General features: G+C 41.6%; 2 protein-coding genes and 1 non-coding gene across 3 annotated transcripts; 1 reads left to right on the forward strand and 2 right to left on the reverse strand.

Moving 5' to 3' along the window:
* Positions 1-2,271: 2,271 nt before the first annotated feature.
* On the forward strand, positions 2,272-11,050 carry tmem179ba (transmembrane protein 179Ba). Its single transcript, XM_075451067.1, has 5 exons — positions 2,272-2,406; positions 3,161-3,357; positions 3,792-3,929; positions 9,084-9,162; positions 9,572-11,050. The coding sequence occupies exons 1-5, from the start codon at positions 2,308-2,310 to the stop codon at positions 9,761-9,763; spliced, it is 705 nt and encodes a 234-aa protein (XP_075307182.1). The 5' UTR covers positions 2,272-2,307; the 3' UTR covers positions 9,764-11,050.
* Positions 9,942-10,023, reverse strand: trnas-gcu (transfer RNA serine (anticodon GCU)). The gene has a single exon. It is a non-coding gene; the product is annotated as a tRNA-Ser (tRNA).
* Positions 11,051-14,021: 2,971 nt separating the features above from the next.
* brms1 (BRMS1 transcriptional repressor and anoikis regulator) lies at positions 14,022-17,916 on the reverse strand. Its single transcript, XM_075450796.1, has 10 exons — positions 17,788-17,916; positions 16,504-16,738; positions 16,315-16,405; positions 16,069-16,196; positions 15,772-15,851; positions 15,301-15,397; positions 14,719-14,808; positions 14,555-14,619; positions 14,403-14,442; positions 14,022-14,311 (listed from the first exon to the last, which is right to left on the reverse strand). The coding sequence occupies exons 2-10, from the start codon at positions 16,730-16,732 to the stop codon at positions 14,304-14,306; spliced, it is 828 nt and encodes a 275-aa protein (XP_075306911.1). The 5' UTR covers positions 16,733-16,738; positions 17,788-17,916; the 3' UTR covers positions 14,022-14,303.

Here is a 17,916-nt window from a genome sequence, read left to right on the forward strand (position 1 = left end):
CAGCTCAAAAGATGCAGTCGATAAATGAAACTTTACGCAGGAGGGGATCTGGGAGGCAGGGCTGTAGCTTCAGTTTGTAGGGAAAGGCAAAGAAGAGCAGGCAAAATATCCCAGGAAATACAACATTCTTACCTTCAAAATATAAGAGCGGCACAACTTGGGAGCAGGCAGGTGAGTTGAGAAGGTAAAACGACGTATAAATTGGTAAGATTTTTCTTGTACGATTGCTTTTTGTAAATCACGGTGTACTACTGTGTGTAGGGGCACGTGTTCATCTCTATTGTTTTTAAGGCATCTTTTTTTTTTAAAAAAACCTAATAAATATCACTGCTTTTCCTTTTTTTTTTTTTACTTTGTATTATGCGCTCATTATTTTCTTAATAAAAGCGAAAAATCAACAGTTAAAGATTTCCACATCTCTGCTGTGTCTTTATGCCAAACAAACAAAACTTGTGATGTTCTCAAATGGAAGAATCCAAGGCTTTTAGGCCTTGAAACGCAGTGATTGAAATTCTGATTAATGATTTAATGTATTTTATGCTTCAAATCCAGCAATTCATGAAAAAAATTATATTTAACTTGGGTCTTTTCTTTGAGGTCAAGTCTTTTCCTTCCTCTCAGTCCAAATATCGACTTGTTGCTACCAGTTTTATGTCTCTGCTCGATTATAAATATGCAATTTGCATGAATGTGCAATGCTTACATTTATTGGAGACAGTCTGCCCAGAGCTCTGAGGTTCATTGCAAACCTTAAAATTCTTATTGAAAGCTGCTTGTTTTGGTGCACACGAGTGGGACGCTCGGATTTGTCCTGTTGTAGACTCAAACACTGCTGTATTTGTACCAACAAAGCTCTTATTGGTCTGCTCCCACCATATCTCCATATCTGCATTTTAAGGTAAACGCAAGAAACTTGTGCTAAAGAAAAAATGGACCATACTCAGTGAATAATTCCCTATAATCCCAATATAGACCAGTGAGCAGTGCTGACCAACAAGTCATTGGGGTCATCAGGTGGGAACCTCCTTTCATCAGTGTTTCGTCTAGTTGGGCCCACGACACCTCCAGAAGGCTAGACAGTGATCACTGGCGTCCCAGAGTCACTCCCTAATGTCAGCCATCACTGCTCCTCTCACCACAACAACCATCTTTTTTTTTTTCCACAGCCACAAGCGACCCCAGCCTCTCACCAATTGCACACGAGTCATAGCGGGGTGGGGATACAAACCCTGGTTCTGGAGGACTCTGTCCACTTACACCCAGCTCTGTCAACAATGAGACAGCAGACTTTGCAAGAAATCCTCTACATCCTACTGCCACTGGACATATCCTAACTTTCCATCCTCACTGCTCTGCTTCTGCCCCCAACTCCACATATACATATCAAAAGAATTAGAGGCGTCATCATTTCTAGGACGTATGCTGATATCTGATATTTTCCAACCAATTTCAATTGATTGCAGATGCAGATTTTTGATCATCAAGCCTCTTCTGTATAGGAACTGACATGCTGTGTGCTACTGCATTTTGTATTTTTATCATGATGGCCCAAATCTAAATCGTGATACAGGGGAATTAGAAGAACTTTAATTTACATAAAAAAAACAATATGATTAACTTAATGTAACATTTTTAAGCAAAACTGTTGACTTCATCCGACTTTAATAAGCCTGGATGGTGTTCTTTCTGCAATAATTCAGTATTTAGACACAACCAGGCCAAATTTAGTCTCATCTGCATGTCAGTGCTGATTTCTCGCTGATACCAATACTTAAGGTCTGGACTCTGTGGTGGTCAGTCCATGCGTGAAAATGATGTCACATGCTCCTTGAACCACTCTTTCACAGTTTCAGCCTCATGAATCCTGTCTTTGTCATCTTGGAATACGGCCATCCCGTCAGGCAAGGAAAAATATGATGATGGAAAAAAACTTGGCCATTCAACTTGGCATATCCAGGAAGTTAGCTAAACTGGTTCTGTTTTGGTCACTTCACTTCAGGATTGTGTAGGCTATGCATCAGTTAGGCTTAAATAAGGAGCTGCCAGCTGAAACATATCAATGATGGGAGGCTCTCACCTGTTCGCTTAGTTTAATCTTATCGTTTGTAAAATGGATTTGAAATCTCAGGACTGTTACTGTTCTGGTTGAATACAGGTGAAAAAAAAGAAAGAAAAATGCCACAAGTGTTGCCACTATTGGTTCCACTACCGTTTTACTTTGAAACAAAGAAACGGAAGTGTTCCCATCTTCCTGAGACTGACTTTACCTTTACGCTGGTCCCGTCCAGACAGGAACCTGGCCGCTGGATGATGGCGTTGACGGGGCTGCTGCTGCTGGAGCTGGGACTGTACGCCAGCTGTTTCGTGTGTGGGATCGTCACCGCCGCGTCCATCACCATCGTCCAGGTGACTTTATCGACTGAACTAGCCTACTTTTCTAACACAATCCGTGCTGTTATATCCGCTCTCTTCCGGGTTTACTCACTTTTCCAGCGCATGTTTAAAAAGTTGACAAAGGACGGAACCCAAACGAAACAAATGTCTTATTTATGTGCTTTCGTGATAATGAAGGTTTATGACAATATCGCTACAAAGACCCAGTTGGATCGCGCTTTCTCACATCCTAAATAGCCTAATTGATTTCATGCAGTCGCACATTTTCCTGGGTGAAAATGCATCACTAATTGTCGAAACCAGGGCGCGAGTAGCTTAAAAAAGGCACGCGCTTTCACTTTCTTTTGATTTTTCTGCTGAGCCTGAGAAGCATTAAAGTTTCTGACCAACTACAGAGGGGGGGGGGGGCTTAATGATACAATTGAACGCAGAGTAGCGAAGGAAACCATTTTTAAACACTAAATCCAGTGTCTGGGTGTTGCAGATGGAAATTGTGTCTGAAAGCGACAATTAGCGATGCAAATTTCATAATAAAGACACCGTGAGGATGCTTTCTCTCCTTTCAACCGATGAGAAAATGCGCGAGCAACACGCGAATCTTGTGACCTGAACGCTCCTCGTGCCCGTTTTCTCCCTACAGGAGTCAGCTGCGGCCGTTTGTGTGCACAGACTGCTTCTTCTGTTTGTAGTTAGCTATTTAAACAACGTAGAGCTCTGCCCATAACTCCATCTATAAAGTGAATCTGTGTCTCCCTCCCTCTCTCAGGGTAATTTTGGAGGTCTGTGTATGCTGTATGGACGAGTCAGCTACAATGCAACGGCAAACCTCATTGGAGTCCAGTCTTCCAGCTCCGCTTCTCTGTGTTATTTTGTGTCAGCCATATCAATTATGGTGGCAGTGGTGTGTTTCTCTCTATCTCTGTACTGGGTGTACACTCTCTGCATCGAGGGAGACATGAGAAGGTGACAAATAGTTTCTTACAGCCCATTTCCTGTCATCGTTATACCGTCTAATCTGTGTAAAATGGGCTCCAGTTAACAACCGCCCAGCCCAAAGCTCACGACTAGAGGTGTGGCAAGTGTAGTAACTGGAATGTTGCTACTGTTTGAAAACCAGCTTGTAGACAAATGCACAAGGATTTAACAAATCAGAGAGATCACTTTGGAACTATTTCGTTTTAAGATCTCATACTTTTCCACCCTTTAGTTGAGACATGTTGCTGCCATCACATTCAAGAGGAGCTCATATCTTTTATGAAATAGTAAAATGTTGATATGCTTGGTGTATGTGATTGGCCAATTATGGCATTCTGTTTTTGTTTGCATATTTCCACAGTTGGGAATTGGGGGTCTCTTTTCCTTCTCAGCATTGCTTTCTGTTTGTTTGTCCCGCACAGAGAGCGCGTGTGGATGAACCTGATCATGGTGGTGTGCGGCGTCTTCTTGTTCTTCCTGCTCATCACAGGCTGCATGTTGAAGATTGGACGCGACTCGCTCTGCGACTCAGTCGTGCACACTGTTCACAACATCACCAGGTGGCACAGACACACACTCACTACGCAGCCGTTCACACAGTGCAGCCAACATAGAGACATGACAGCACACACCTGAAAGCTTAGCACTTTGTGTTTGATGATCTTCTGATTCCTTCTTTGGGTCAGGCTCCCCTGCCAGTTGTACCATCAATAGAAGCTCCAGCTCTCCTTTGATTTATGCATATCATCTTTCTTTTTTCTTTTTGCCTGTAATCACGTTACACTGGTCACATGACTGTTGTTGCCCTCTTTTAACACGACCCCTTCCTTTTTAAAACAGTGTTTTGTGAGTAAAGGAACGAAACAACCTTGATTGCCCTGCTTTGAAAGGCTCAACATCTGAAAGAGAAGCCGAGATGTGTGATGCTGTTAACCTTTAGCCGCTTGCTCTGAGATCCACTATCCTTGATGTTATTTATGCAACTGCATAAATAACCTCCTTAACCATTAAACACTGTTGGATGAACAAGTTTTAATGCGGTGTAAACTATAAATAAAAACTGAAGGCCAATCATTTTAATCTTAAATCTGATTAAGAATAGTACATAACCAATATATTGAATGGTAAAAATGATATCGCTGTGTGCCTCACCTCATCATTGTAGATGTTTGAGACTTCAGGAGACCAGTTTTAGTTTTTCACTGAAACATTTCCCATTTCTGTTTGCTAAAGACTTTCAGCTGATCGATTCAGGGCTGTCTTTGTTGTATTTTCTGTTTTATTGCCAACGGGGCTGGTTTGCATGAACTATTATGACAAGATCACATTGTAATGTGTGCAGAATGTGGTTTGTCATGCTGAAAAGAGCCATAAGGTGCTCCCGTGTGGCCTGTGTTTGTCGTTTAGCATTGTTGGTGCTTTGCAGATGTTAGACTCTAACGCTGTTTGGCCTGGAGAGACGCAGCATCTAAGGCCACAGGCCAGTGAGCCACTTCACCTCAGCCTCTCTTAAACAAGCTTTGGCCCAGAGAGGGGATCTGTGCTTACATGTTTTGGCACATTAGTAACCAAAACAGTTGACAATTTAGTAGGTCATCAGCCTCAGCATGATGGTTGCCAGCCAAGACATGCTAATGGCCAGCCAGTGGAGTTATCTAACGCACTGGGTCACCTGCATTCAGATGCTAGTCGTTAGCCTCTCCAAGCTAACGCGTGCCTCGAGTAGCTGCGTTAGATTCAACTCAATTCAATGATACTGCAGTAATTGTTATTGAGGAGCAATAACTAAGTAAGTAACTAAAATGAAATATGAACAGAAATAAATATCAGCTGACAAACTTGGATATTTGACGTGTAACAGTGTAGCCGCTGTGGTTGAAATCTTTAGTTTGCGGTGAATCCATTGCTTTTGGGGGTTTTCGTAGCTTAATGCATTGCTGTCATAATGCTTGAGCTGAGTGGAACAAGTAGAGGCCTTCTCATTTGGTCGGATCAGTAGCTGGCTTCAGCAAGGATCCAGCCTCCTAGTACAAATATCTAGTATCTAAAAATCTAATATCTGACAATATTGAGCTGAATGCTCAATAGTAGTAATTTTGTCCATTTTACTGCAGTATGGTTTTCCACTACAGTATCGTTTCTTTGTAATGCAGTGCCTTCTAAGAGCCACCAAAATGTTTCTGACAGCTTTGTCCTTCAGCTACAGACGTTCCTCAAGATTCTTTTCTAATGGATTCTTTCATTAGTGGTTGATGATGAGATATCTGAATGATTTGTTTTACTGTGAGAAACTTACAGAAAAATCAAACATCCCTAAAGTCATTTGGTCTGTCACAATAGAAACATTCCCGACGAGGATGGGATTCGAACCCACGCGTGCAGAGCACAATGGATTAGCAGTCCATCGCCTTAACCCATTTAGGCCTAAAACGCCTGGAAAAGAATGCCTGTAAAACCTATGGGCGATTTCAGAAAGACCCCCTAAAAGTTTTTCTGGAAATTCAGCAATTGTGTCAACGCCTACTAAATGATTGATTTCTCAGCCTCTGTAGCAGATAGAAACAAAATTAAAAAAGTATTTGAGGGCTTACACCTGTGGCTTTCTTTGGAAATTGAGTTTATTTACATACACCTTCACGAAAATAGAAAATGTAAAAAGTAAAGTGCAGGAACAGCACTATTTTCAATAAAAAAAACAGTAATAAAATAAAAAGTAAAGTGCAGGAACAGTGCTATTTTCAATTAGAAAACATTAATAAAATAAAATTTTATATTTAAATTATTTATTTATCTATTTATTTTATCGCCAGTAATCTCTTCGTACTGGCTGCACAAGGAGCCCATACACATTCCAATAAACGTTTTCATCTCCGGCACAGTTACGTGTGACCACCTTGCCATCTTTGCTCGAGCTGGAGTCTGATGTACCTGGTCACTGTATCTATTCGTCTCGGAAACGAGATGCGCCCAAAGCTCCTCAGTAAAAATATGCAGAGGTGGAAAGAGTACTGAAAAATTGTAATTAAGTAAAAGTATCTTTACTTTGCCTAAATTCTACTCAGAGTAAAAGTAAAATTACCCATCTCAAAATTTACTTGAGTAAAAGTACAAAATTACTTCATTTAAAATGTAATTTGAGTAAAAGTTACTTAATTACTTTCAGTTTCTTAATGCAAAAAAGGATGAGTTATGAATCAAATTCAGTACAAGTTGTTTTAATCTATTTCGAGGTGTATTAAAGTGCACATCCACACTTGCAAAAGATCAACTGGGCTCAGGAACATACTTCCTCACAAGGACAGTCACAACTTGTACCATAATTATGGACAACCCTGAACATCCTCTCCATGAGACCGTTATCGGAAAACAGAGTCTCTTCAGTCAAAGGCTTCTTCAGTTTGGATGCAAAACGGACCGCTACAGGAAATCTTTCCTGCCCACAGCCATCAGCATCTATAATAACTCCTTGATTTAATTGAGTTACATCAACATTTAATTTCCATCTGGGATAAATAAAGTATTTTTTAATTGAATTGAATAAAGTGCAAACAATTTTCAGTCCTATTGTCCAATGGACAACACTATGATAAGAATAAAGAAATTTAAACTACAATCAAAGTATTAAAAAAACAAAATGCACACAAAATTAATTGCCCACAGGATACCACAAATCAAACTAAAATGCCACAGGATCCTACATCTCAAAATAAAACAAAATGCTCACAGGATCCCACTATACAAAATACAGTGCCCACAGGATCCCACAAATCTGCCAATAATCTACAACTTTAGACCGGAAAAGCTCTTGTTCAATTTCAGCAGCAGCTGATTTTCAGCAGCTGAAGTTTTTTGCTGTAAGTCTTGCTCTCTTTGCTGTGAAGAGCAACCCGGCTGAACTAAAAAGCCTCTCACAAGCAGCTGAGGCTGGAAGGCCTGTGTTGAGTTTCAGAGACAGCTTCTTAATGTTTGGGAAGGAGTTCAGCAGGTCCATGCTCTCCAACACACAGGCAAGGTACCCCTCCAATTCCCCAGAACCCTCTGACTTTCGGGACTTCATTGTGGAATAACAATAAAAAATGTTTATGTTTTGATAAAATGCCGAGATCCAAATATCCAAATACTGACGTCGGAGCCCAGTCCACTGACTCGGTAGCCAACAACGCGCTGGGGCAGCCTTCAAAACAAAGCCCAAACGTAGCCCTTATTACATTACTGTTGATTGGCATTTAACAACATAATACTTTACTGCACTACTACAAAACAGTTAGATTTCGCGCATACCTTTGGCGAAGTGGTCACCGCAGACACGAGCATTTGCAGATTCAGTTCCTCCAGTCTGTAAACGCAGGTTAGCTATCCACTTTTTGCGGCGTTGTTTTTCCATTTCTCACCTCTATGGGCGATTACCTTAGGTACTCCCTGTACTACCTTTCCCTTCTCTCGGTTAGACCGATTGCAACATCCAAAAACGGCACAAAACTGAGGCATTTTGGGCAAAAAAGTGGCAGACAAAACACAGTGTTTTCGATGGGACCCAGCTCCAGTTGCCCACCATTTTGGTTCGCGCGCTTAGAAAATACAGAAGTGACGTCAAGTGAAACCCAGCCGGGACAGCTGTTTAAATTTCCGCCCGCATTTAATTTTTCACCATAAATATTTGTTTTACTCAGTAACGTGAGGGGTTTCAAATGTAGCGAAGTAAAAGTACTTGGGTCAAAATGTACTCGAGTAAAAGTAAAAATTACACATTTCAAAAACTACTCAGAAATTTACAAATTACTCATAAAAACTACTCAATTACAGTAACGTGAGTAAATGTAATTCGTTACTTTCCACCCCTGAAAATATGATTAAATGCCTGCATCTGCAGGTAAATCGACTTTCACCCCTGGTGTGCGGTTGAAATCTCTCCGTCGATTACGGTGGTAATTGTCAGTCTTCCACTCACATTCAAACCCTTCAAAAGCCAAGAAACTCCTCACAATCGCTCCCGTCTGAAATGTCTTCCCACTGAAAGTCCTCCATGCTTGTTCGATGTAACTTAACTTCAAAACAATGACACGAGGAACATGACGACACTCTCACGTGTCTATTATAATGCCTTTAATTGGCGCAGAGGTCAATAATTGGTGCAAAACAACCTTATACATGAAAAAAGACGTGTACGCTTTCCCGGCCTTAAAGGTAGAATAACGCAACAGCGCCCCCGGCTTTAAAGGTAGAAATGCGGCAACGCTTTCCCGGCCTCAATGGGTTAACCACTCGGCCACCTTGTCGTGCTCACGGCTTTCCAATAAGTCAACAAGTCTGCAGACCCCTTGAATGTTTCATTTCTATAGAACTCTTGAGAGACTCTGCCTCAGTGGGGTTCTCTTTATATACTCAACCATGTAACTTTCTGCGCTGCTTATTCATACTAAGATATTCTACCGTGTCTTTTTTTTTCACCCATCCCATCTTTTTGAAGCATGTTGTTGACATAAACATGCCGCAGATAACAACATTTTTTGCGGTATTTGTGCTCTTTTCAGTTACATATCAGGATTTAGTCTTTTTTTAAATGACATTTTACACATTCTCTGGGACATAGACAAGCAAACTAACGTAACGTTTCATGAGGACTTTTAGGTCATTTTGGAAAGCGCAGCATTTTTTGCATATAAGGTTAATTCAAACAAAATCATCTAATATGCAGTCTGTTTCTATCTCTCAAGTTGTGATGAAGCCCAGACGGGAAAATGGGCCAGTCCGCTTAATGGAGAGAGGTTCTACAACAGTCTACACAAAGCAGAGGTCAGTATTTCAACACACCGGCACAACAACCAGCTTGAAATGCTTGACATTTGTTGATGGGTGCCAGCAACATAAATTCATGCTAAATTGCTTCATGTTAGGCAAGTTGACAAAACAAATTGATGCCGAGTACAGAAGAGAAAAAGCTCAAGCAGAAATGATCCCTTATATTAATATTTCTTTAGTTTTAGTTAACAAAAATCAGCTCAATAAATAAGGCTGCGCAACTGTTAAAAAGCTGCTGTGTCGAGCAGATGATTTTGTCACAGTGATTTAAATAATGCTTCCTTTAGTCATTAAAGACCCTCCGAAATCACATTTAACAACGTTATGTGAAAGGTGTGTCCACCATTTGTGCCTCCTGTACATCTTTTGCATCCTGTCTTTTTTCTACCTGACTCCCTCTTAGACGGCGGTGTGGGTCAACTTCTTCTTCTGGCTCATCATCGGGGTTTTGGTGATTGTTCAGAGGCGTCAGAGTTCAGGGTCGAAGGTGATCGCAGGAGGGTTCGGGGGACCGGCTGGAGGACTTTTCGGCGATCCAGGGGTGACGGCGGCAGAGACGGAGCCCTTTTTCAACCATCCTGCAAGGCCGCAGTGAGAATGATGACAAAAAAAATTCAGATGTTAGCACAAATTGAATATGTGGGAGGTGTGGAAAACTGTAAATGCAGATATCAGATATCCCAGTGACCAACAGCACACTTTTGAGGTACTACACAGACCAAACCACATTTTGTGACTGGCTTTGTGTGTTTTTAAAAATAAAGTATTATTTCCGACGAGGATGGGATTCGAACCCACGCGTGCAGAGCACAATGGATTAGCAGTCCATCGCCTTAACCACTCGGCCACCTCGTCGGGTGCCCAGAGAAATGAAACATCAACTAAATACCCACAGTATGTCATTTATGAGCTCAACTGGCCACTGAGATTTAAGTGCTGACTTTTGCATTTACCATTTTCCCACATGAACCACATCTCGCCAAACAATTTCACATGTATTTGTGGGGATTTGTTCATTCTGAAAATGTATTGCTAACAGTTTTGTTTACACAACCATCATTTGTTTTATGTTTCAAATGTGTTGTTTTCATTTTTTGGTGACATGAATGGTGTTTCCTAAATAAGGCACTTTTCTTTTTCTTTTTTTTTTTAAAATGTTGAAATCTTCGCAGACCTCTGCAGGTCAAAGTGATATTTTTTTTTTCCTAAAATAACAGTTAGCAAATATTGTTTGGCCTAAACATGGCCGCCATCTGTGGTTCTCTTTAGGCCTCGAGTCCGCAGTTTTCCCACAAACACTTTCCTGAGCCAAAAGTGCCATAAAAACCCAGCCCAGATGAGGCCCAAATGTGGCTGCTATATCGTTCCTTATCTGTGCCACTACAATTTATCTATTTGCATTTTGTCTTAAAACAGTCATGGCAAACTTCTGCTGTGAAAACACTTCCACTAACCTTTTTCTAAAACCTACTTTACAGAATTGCTCATTAGTTACTTACTTTTGAGTATTGCACATTAAAAAAAGAAAAAAAACCTTATGTGAAGATGTGAATTGCTTGGTTTGTGGTAATCCTACTAGACAGCTGTTTGACTTAAAACTGCGTGGCAACAAATGGAAACAAATTCACCCAAATTTGTTCCTTGGTTACTTTCGTCAGAGGAGCCGAAGATACGGAAATGTTGAGCAATGTCTCCCCCTGCTGACCACATTTAAATTAAGACTCATTTGTGCTAGAAATACTGTACATTGTAATGTTTTGGACATGCATTTTTGAGAATATGTATGTAATACAACTCTCTCTACATTGACAGAGTATCTCTTTTTTTTTGCTTCCTTGCTATAAATCTTCATTCTAATAAAAGAAATGTTCTGTTGGGTTATTTTTTAAGAGTAATGTTTTCATTTACAAAGGTTTTTTTTTTTTTTTTTAAATGGATCGGTACATTTTATCTGACAAAGACCACTGTCTGATTCTTTTTTATTTTTTTTAACCAAGTAACTTTACTTGATAAAATGATTTTTCCATTTTTTGTCAGGTATTACTGTTCAAGGCAGTCTTTCCTAATGAATTTGATGCAACAATTGCTTTCTGAGCCATGCTCTGAACTAGTTTGCTACCTGGCAGATTAAAATAGACTGGGAGAGCTTACACCTTCCTTTGCAACGCGTCTTCTTCTACCCTTCCCTAACTGTCTTATCTGGATTACCTGACCTCACTTGAGCCAGAGGTAGAACATAATGCTCACACAAGAGAGCAAGAGAGAAGAGGTTTGACCAGAAAGAGGGACACAGACCAGGACAGAACAAATAATAATAACACATTGGCGTTTTAAAGGAAGAACTCTTCAGTGGTCCTGTGAACCGACAAGCAATAGCCACATCCACCCTCTACACCTAAAAGGAGAATTAATCCCTGGAGTTGCTGTCCACTTTTTTTTAGATCCACAGAAAAACTGTGAGGCACTGCAAGGGACAGAGGGAGAACTGCGCACGACCTGCAACTTGAGTCTCAGAAAAGGACCAGAAGGCTTGAGATCAATTTGACTCTGGAGTCAATGGTGAGACTTTACCACATGTTCTTGTTATTTTTTAACTGCAGGTGAGAAAATAAACAAACAAGCTTTGTAGGTATAAATAGATGCATGATGTATGTATGTATGTATGTATCATTTAAAAATGCATCAGAGTTACAGAGAGAGAGATAGAAGAGCAGTGGACACTCGGTGCACTGAGATAAGCCATGATAAGCCTCTTTAAGCTACTTCACTCACCACAGATCAAATGTTCCGTTTTAAACCTGTTGATCTGTGCTGGACTTATGACAGCTTGCTATTGATTCACTTTATCTGCTGTTTTGGCAGGAGAGCTCTATTTGACTCCAAAATTACAAAAAAACTACAGAGCAGAGTCCTTAAATCTCAAAGCTGAATCATAAAGACAGCACTCCAACTTGATACTTGACCACATAATCCAAAAGATTCAAGTGGCTGACATTTGCATTCACCACGTCTCTCTTACCCTGCTTAAACGCCTCAAAGCCTTACTTTTGACCTATGACCTACATCCTTCTGTCTCTGCCCAGGACATATCTAGTGACCAGTGCGATTCAGTGGCAGTGAGTGTGGAGTCGCTCCTGAGCGACGCCAAGAGGATGCAGTTGCAGTGCCGCGAGCGCAGCGAGCAGCTCTCAGTAGCCGCCATGCAGCTGAGGGAGGAGTCGGCCTCCCTGAGGGAGCAGTGTGAGGCCACCCAGCTTGACATGGCCCGAATCCGCCAGCAGCTGGATGAGCTACTTCATACCAAAAAAGCCTTCGAAGCTAGGGAGAGGCAGGCTCGTAAACTCAGCAAGCACCTGTGAGAACATGAAGAAGAGGGAGCACACTGAAGTCACGAACTGTGAGGCAGCATCCCATTCAAAGAAAATGACATGCATGTTAAAACAAAGGCAGAAAGTGGGGGTGAGAAAGAGAAGGGGTTGATCTCCAAGAGTCTGAGGGAGAAAAGGAAATGGGCGATGGCGAGAAAGGATGGGGTAAAGAAAAGGGACGGAAAGATGAAAATGAGCTGCCATTTAATTTCAAAACCAATGTTTTCAACCAACCCAAGACTGTAGTTATAGCTGTAATATTGTTTGTAACAGAAACTAGACTAATCATTCAGAGATCTGAGAGGAAGCAACATGGCATACGTAGTTCATAGGGGAGTTGAGGATGGGAAGAACAACCCACAAAAAGGAAGCACTTTATGATTATCCTCACCTCTTTCTGGCCCCTCTTGCTGCTATGTGAAACATGTAAATATGCACGATTGCCCCCCCACTCTTAATATCAAATAAACCATTTCCAAACGCATTGTCTCGTGCTTGTTGCTGTTGAGTTACTTATCTTTAGGTATCAAAGCAGTGAGGCAGCTCTAGCTCAATTCTGATTGTTGTAATACCCTTTAATTAGAGGACAAGACACCTGGAGCTCTCTTTTTCTGCTTCTTCCAAGGAGGAGTATCAATGTTTCTTCCCTGTGACACATGGTGTCATGGAACATGATCTCAAATATTTGCCACTTCACGCAGCCCCTAACCTGAATTACACAAGCTTGCTTTTTCACAATTTTCTCAAAAATGCCTTGGCCCACAGTCTGTTCCCCTTCCGTTTCAGACACATTCAGCTGACACTTAGGAGCAGGACAGAACCTTTCACTGTGAGCGAGGAAGGATTTTCACTGGACAAACTTGCCCTCGCGGGCAGTGGAACTTCTTGTTCGTGCTCTCTCTGCCAAAAGTGCTCCTTGAGCGACAGCAGCCTGTGGGGGGGCATCTCAGATGGATGGGGACGTCAACAAAGGGGCGCTTTTTAACAAATCTGACAAAACTTTTAAAGGGTGACTGTGTCAGTTACGGACATCTAGGTGGTCTAGTCTTGCAAATACCAACCATGTGAAATGGTATCTGCTCAAAATTTAGCACCAAGTTGCCTCTGTATCAGTTCTTTACAATTCCCGTCTCGGAAAAGCCAGACCGATGTTTATCCTTAAGTTCTGCAATCCCAAAATCACTTCAGCTCTTCAGGTTTGGACTACTTCGATGAGGATGATTTATGCACTACTCCCTGTTATATATCATATTTAATCATAGCTTTGTTGTTGGGAAAAACTGTAACTTTTATTCAAGCGTGTTATCACAGTCACATTAAGTTTGAATTGAATTTAATCAAATAAAACCGAACTAGAACTCGAGCAGCAGCAGAGTATTCAATAACATGTCACAGATGGAAAAAAATGGAACTAAACTGTCTGCAGTGATTGGGTTATTAGTGTCACAAACAAACAAGCGAATGAATAAGTGGGTGACAAAAAGATTGTGTCATAAAAGATTCAAATTTTAATCAGCATTAAAAATCCTTCTATAAATACATGGTTGTCATATCAGTAAGAATGCATTTTAAATAGCAATAGATAACTAACAAGCAGTGGGGTGGCTGGCAGTTTGCGCGGGGAGGGGGGGCAAAGGCGCTGAAACGAACAACTCAACAGTCTGTTTTGCCGGGTTTTAGTCACAGAGACGGAACCAGAACGGTCAGTGGAAGTCGCTGGAAATGTGTGTTAGGTTTGGTGTCTTTGTCGCTGGGATCCTCCTATTATCACCGCTCTGAAAGACGACAGGGAGAGACGCGTTAAAGTGACAAAACATCGGCAGCGTGCTGCGCTCATAATGCGCGTGAGTGGTAAGAGGAACTTACTGTCCACTTTCTTCTTTAGTGGTGTCAGTGCCGCCTTTGCCTGAAAGACACACAGAGAAAGTTTAAATGAGACAAAGTCTGAAAACGTCTGGTTTTGACCAACAGCTGACGATTTTCCTCACTAAACCAGAAACCCAACTTGTGATTTTCACCTTCTTGATGGCAGCCCAGTCTTCAAGGATGTCGATGTCTCTCAACATGTAGACGATGAAAGGTCCTGTGACACAGATGCAGCGTTAATTCAATCGTCCGAACAGTTTATTGGTCCCAACCTGGGAGGAGACGCGTTACATTGTCACCACACGTCGCATTTTACCTGAAACCAAAGCTACTTTCTTCTTTCTCTCCGATCGACCCAGCAGGTTCTTCCTTTTACACTTCTTGTCCCTCATCTCATCGCTCCACTCTGGAACAAAGAAAACTCAGGTTAAAATGCAGACCGTTAAAGCGGCCTTAAATGTACATCACACATCATCAATTTTCCATGCCCCCTTTGACCCATTTAGGTTGGCGGGGGGCTGGAGCCTATCCCAGCTGCCATTGGGCGACAGGCAGGGTGCACTCTGGTCAGCAGTCCATCACAGGGCCACACAGAGACCATCAACTCTAACTTGTAGGGTTAATTCAGAGTCACCAATTAACCTAACATGCATGTTTTGGACAGTGGGAGGAAGCCGGAGTACACAGGAAGAACATGCAAACTCCACACAGAAAGGATACAGATTTTTACTTACTCAGACTATGACCCAATCTGGGTGGTCAGAAACTGCCATTTAAAAGTTGGTGCCTTATTTAGAGTAGGCTCTTAATCTTAATCACATTAAGCACATGCAAACACCCCCCAGCAAGTTTTTCACCATGCCTTTTAGTACGTATAGCAAGACCCTCATGAAATTACCTGAAGTGAGGTCTATATTCTGTCTGTCCTCCTCCAGCCTCCTTATTTTTTCCAGAAGCTCCGTCTTCATGGCATCAAACAGCAACGTCCGCTCACTCTGCAACACACAGCATGTTAGATTTAGAATCATTTTACAACCACCCACAGTAAAATTGGAGACATGCTTTTATCATTCAAAAACCATTTTAAGATAAATAAAAACTGTTGATGTTGATGTTAATGATGAGCTATTTCTGTTAGAGATGCTGCAGGCTACTCTCACCACCTTCCGCTACAGACTCACAGTTACACCGTAGCCCAAATGGGGCAAACCAAACACTGAGGGGGCCGTTTGTGCTCATCACGGCGACTGTAGAGACGTTGTCTTTCAGTTGGTTGCAATATAAACTCAAAGATGTCACTAAATCCTACAAAGTGGACCATTTAAGCCTATGAGTTCAGGTTATAGTGCTCAGTATGAATGAGCCTCACCTCCAGGTGTTGCCTCGCTCCTTGTACTTCACATTCATGCTTGTGTTTGATCACCTGCAGACACAGCTCTCTGTACACTCCTGCAGAGAGAGACAGCGGGGATGTTAAAGACAGGCTTTCATCTCACAAGCCGACAGTGACACTGTACTGACAAATAATATATACATATATGAAAATGCATGAGAAATATTGCACATAAAGAAGCTAACCAACAATTTCCTACGTTTAGATCCAAATTTCAATATTACACCTCAAGCACAACACAATCTCTTTGTCTGGGAAATGCGTTTTCTTTACCAGCCACTTGTGTTCGTATCTGCATGCTGTTCTGTAGTGCAGCCAGTGGTTCTCTGTATTCTCCAGCCTTTCCTGTCAGCACCTCGTCCAGCTTCACCTTCACTTGGTTCAGCCGCTCCCGAAACAGCCTGCAATGCCACAGTGACACCATCAGCCTTTCCTTCATCTTTAGCCGGTTGAGATGTGTGACAGTGTGACAGATGGTGATCCAGAAGTCTGATAACAACCCCCCCCGGTTGAAATTACTTCTCTTTCAGCTCCTGAAATTGTTTCTCCAGATCCATCATCTCATCTAGACATTCTCCTCTCCTCCTCTCACAGTCTTCATCATCCATTTCTTTACACAGGACACAAAGACATTAAAAAGAGGCAATAAATAGTAGGTTTGTCTATCATTGTTTGCTTTTAGACAATCAGCAACAGTTTGATTTGTACCTGAACTCTCCTCTTCTTCCTCCTCCTCCTCCTCTTCCTCCTCCTCAGTCTCTTCCAAGTCACTCTCCCTCTCCTCCATACTTTCTTCCATCATCTCCTCTCCTCCCCCACCTCCTCTTCTTTCATTCCCTTTTGGAGCCTCCACTTCTCCATTGGCCTCAGGGAGCTGTGACTCTCCTTCCGCCTCCATCTCCTCCTCCGGCTCCCTCACAGGGGGTTGGGCAGGCATGGCAGGCTGGACACAGGAGGATAATTAACAACCTTAGTTTGGGAGTTTAGTTTTTTGTTCACTGAATTACGTCAAATCAGTCAACAGAACTAAATGTTGAAATAACATATGAATTATTAGGGGGCACACGCAAATAATATGTTCGAACTTGTTTAGAAAACGAACAGAGACATCTGAAAACACATGAACGTGTTGGTGGTTAATAGGACAATGTAGCTCACTCAGTAGACTGAGCAGAAATTCAATTGAATGGCAGACTGTGAGGCACTTCATGGAGTCCATAATCTCTAGAGTGAGCTGAAAAATAACTTAGTTCAAAACCGGAAATAAAACTGTTATACCTCACGTAACGCAAAAAACGAGCAGAAAGATAAAAGTATTTCGTTTGAACAGCATTGCAAATGTTGTATTAAAAATACACAAAAATAACTAAACAAATGGTCTCAATTTCCGACAGTACATGGATTAAAGGGGCTTTTATTTTTGTTTGTATACCGGAAGTGCACTCTGAAAATTTGTCCGGCTTGACATCTGTTAGCTTTCGTGATGTCATTAATGGTAAACAGTGCGAGCGACGGCGGTTTGCCGAATAAACTACAGATTCAAAAACAGCCGGAAGACAATTAAAATGAGCGTACATTTCACTTATAAATCATCCAATAACTTAGTAAAAAAATCATTGTGGCGTTTTCTTTACAAATGAGCGGCAAACAGACCATAGTGAAGTCAAGTGCAACACTAGCTAACAATTGAACCGACACAGCGGAGGAATAACTGCCTGCTCATCAAATTTACAGATTAAAACACTTTTTTGACAACAGGTGTCTTCTCCATGCGGATGTGACAATGACTATAAAGCAATAAAATCCGAGTTTGAATGTCATTAAACACATCAGACTACTGATGTGTAGTAGTATCGGAGCATCTTTCAGACTAATGCCACTGCACACGGACGAACAAATAACGCTCTCCGTTCATGCAAACAGGCGATGTTGTTTGTCAACAGTTAACCTTCGCTTCACTGGATGTGACAGCAAACAGAAAAGGCTGCTCACCGTGTCCCCTCGTAGAAGTGCAAAAAGTTGTAGTTTGATTTACTGGATTGTATCCATTTTAAAAAGTACTTCCTCTTCGCTCTTCGACAGCCTTGGTCTTTCTCAGTTCGACACTTTACTGGACTCTAC

The sequence above is a fragment of the Odontesthes bonariensis genome, chromosome 19 (genome assembly GCF_027942865.1).
Source record: "Odontesthes bonariensis isolate fOdoBon6 chromosome 19, fOdoBon6.hap1, whole genome shotgun sequence".
Taxonomy (NCBI): domain Eukaryota; kingdom Metazoa; phylum Chordata; class Actinopteri; order Atheriniformes; family Atherinopsidae; genus Odontesthes; species Odontesthes bonariensis.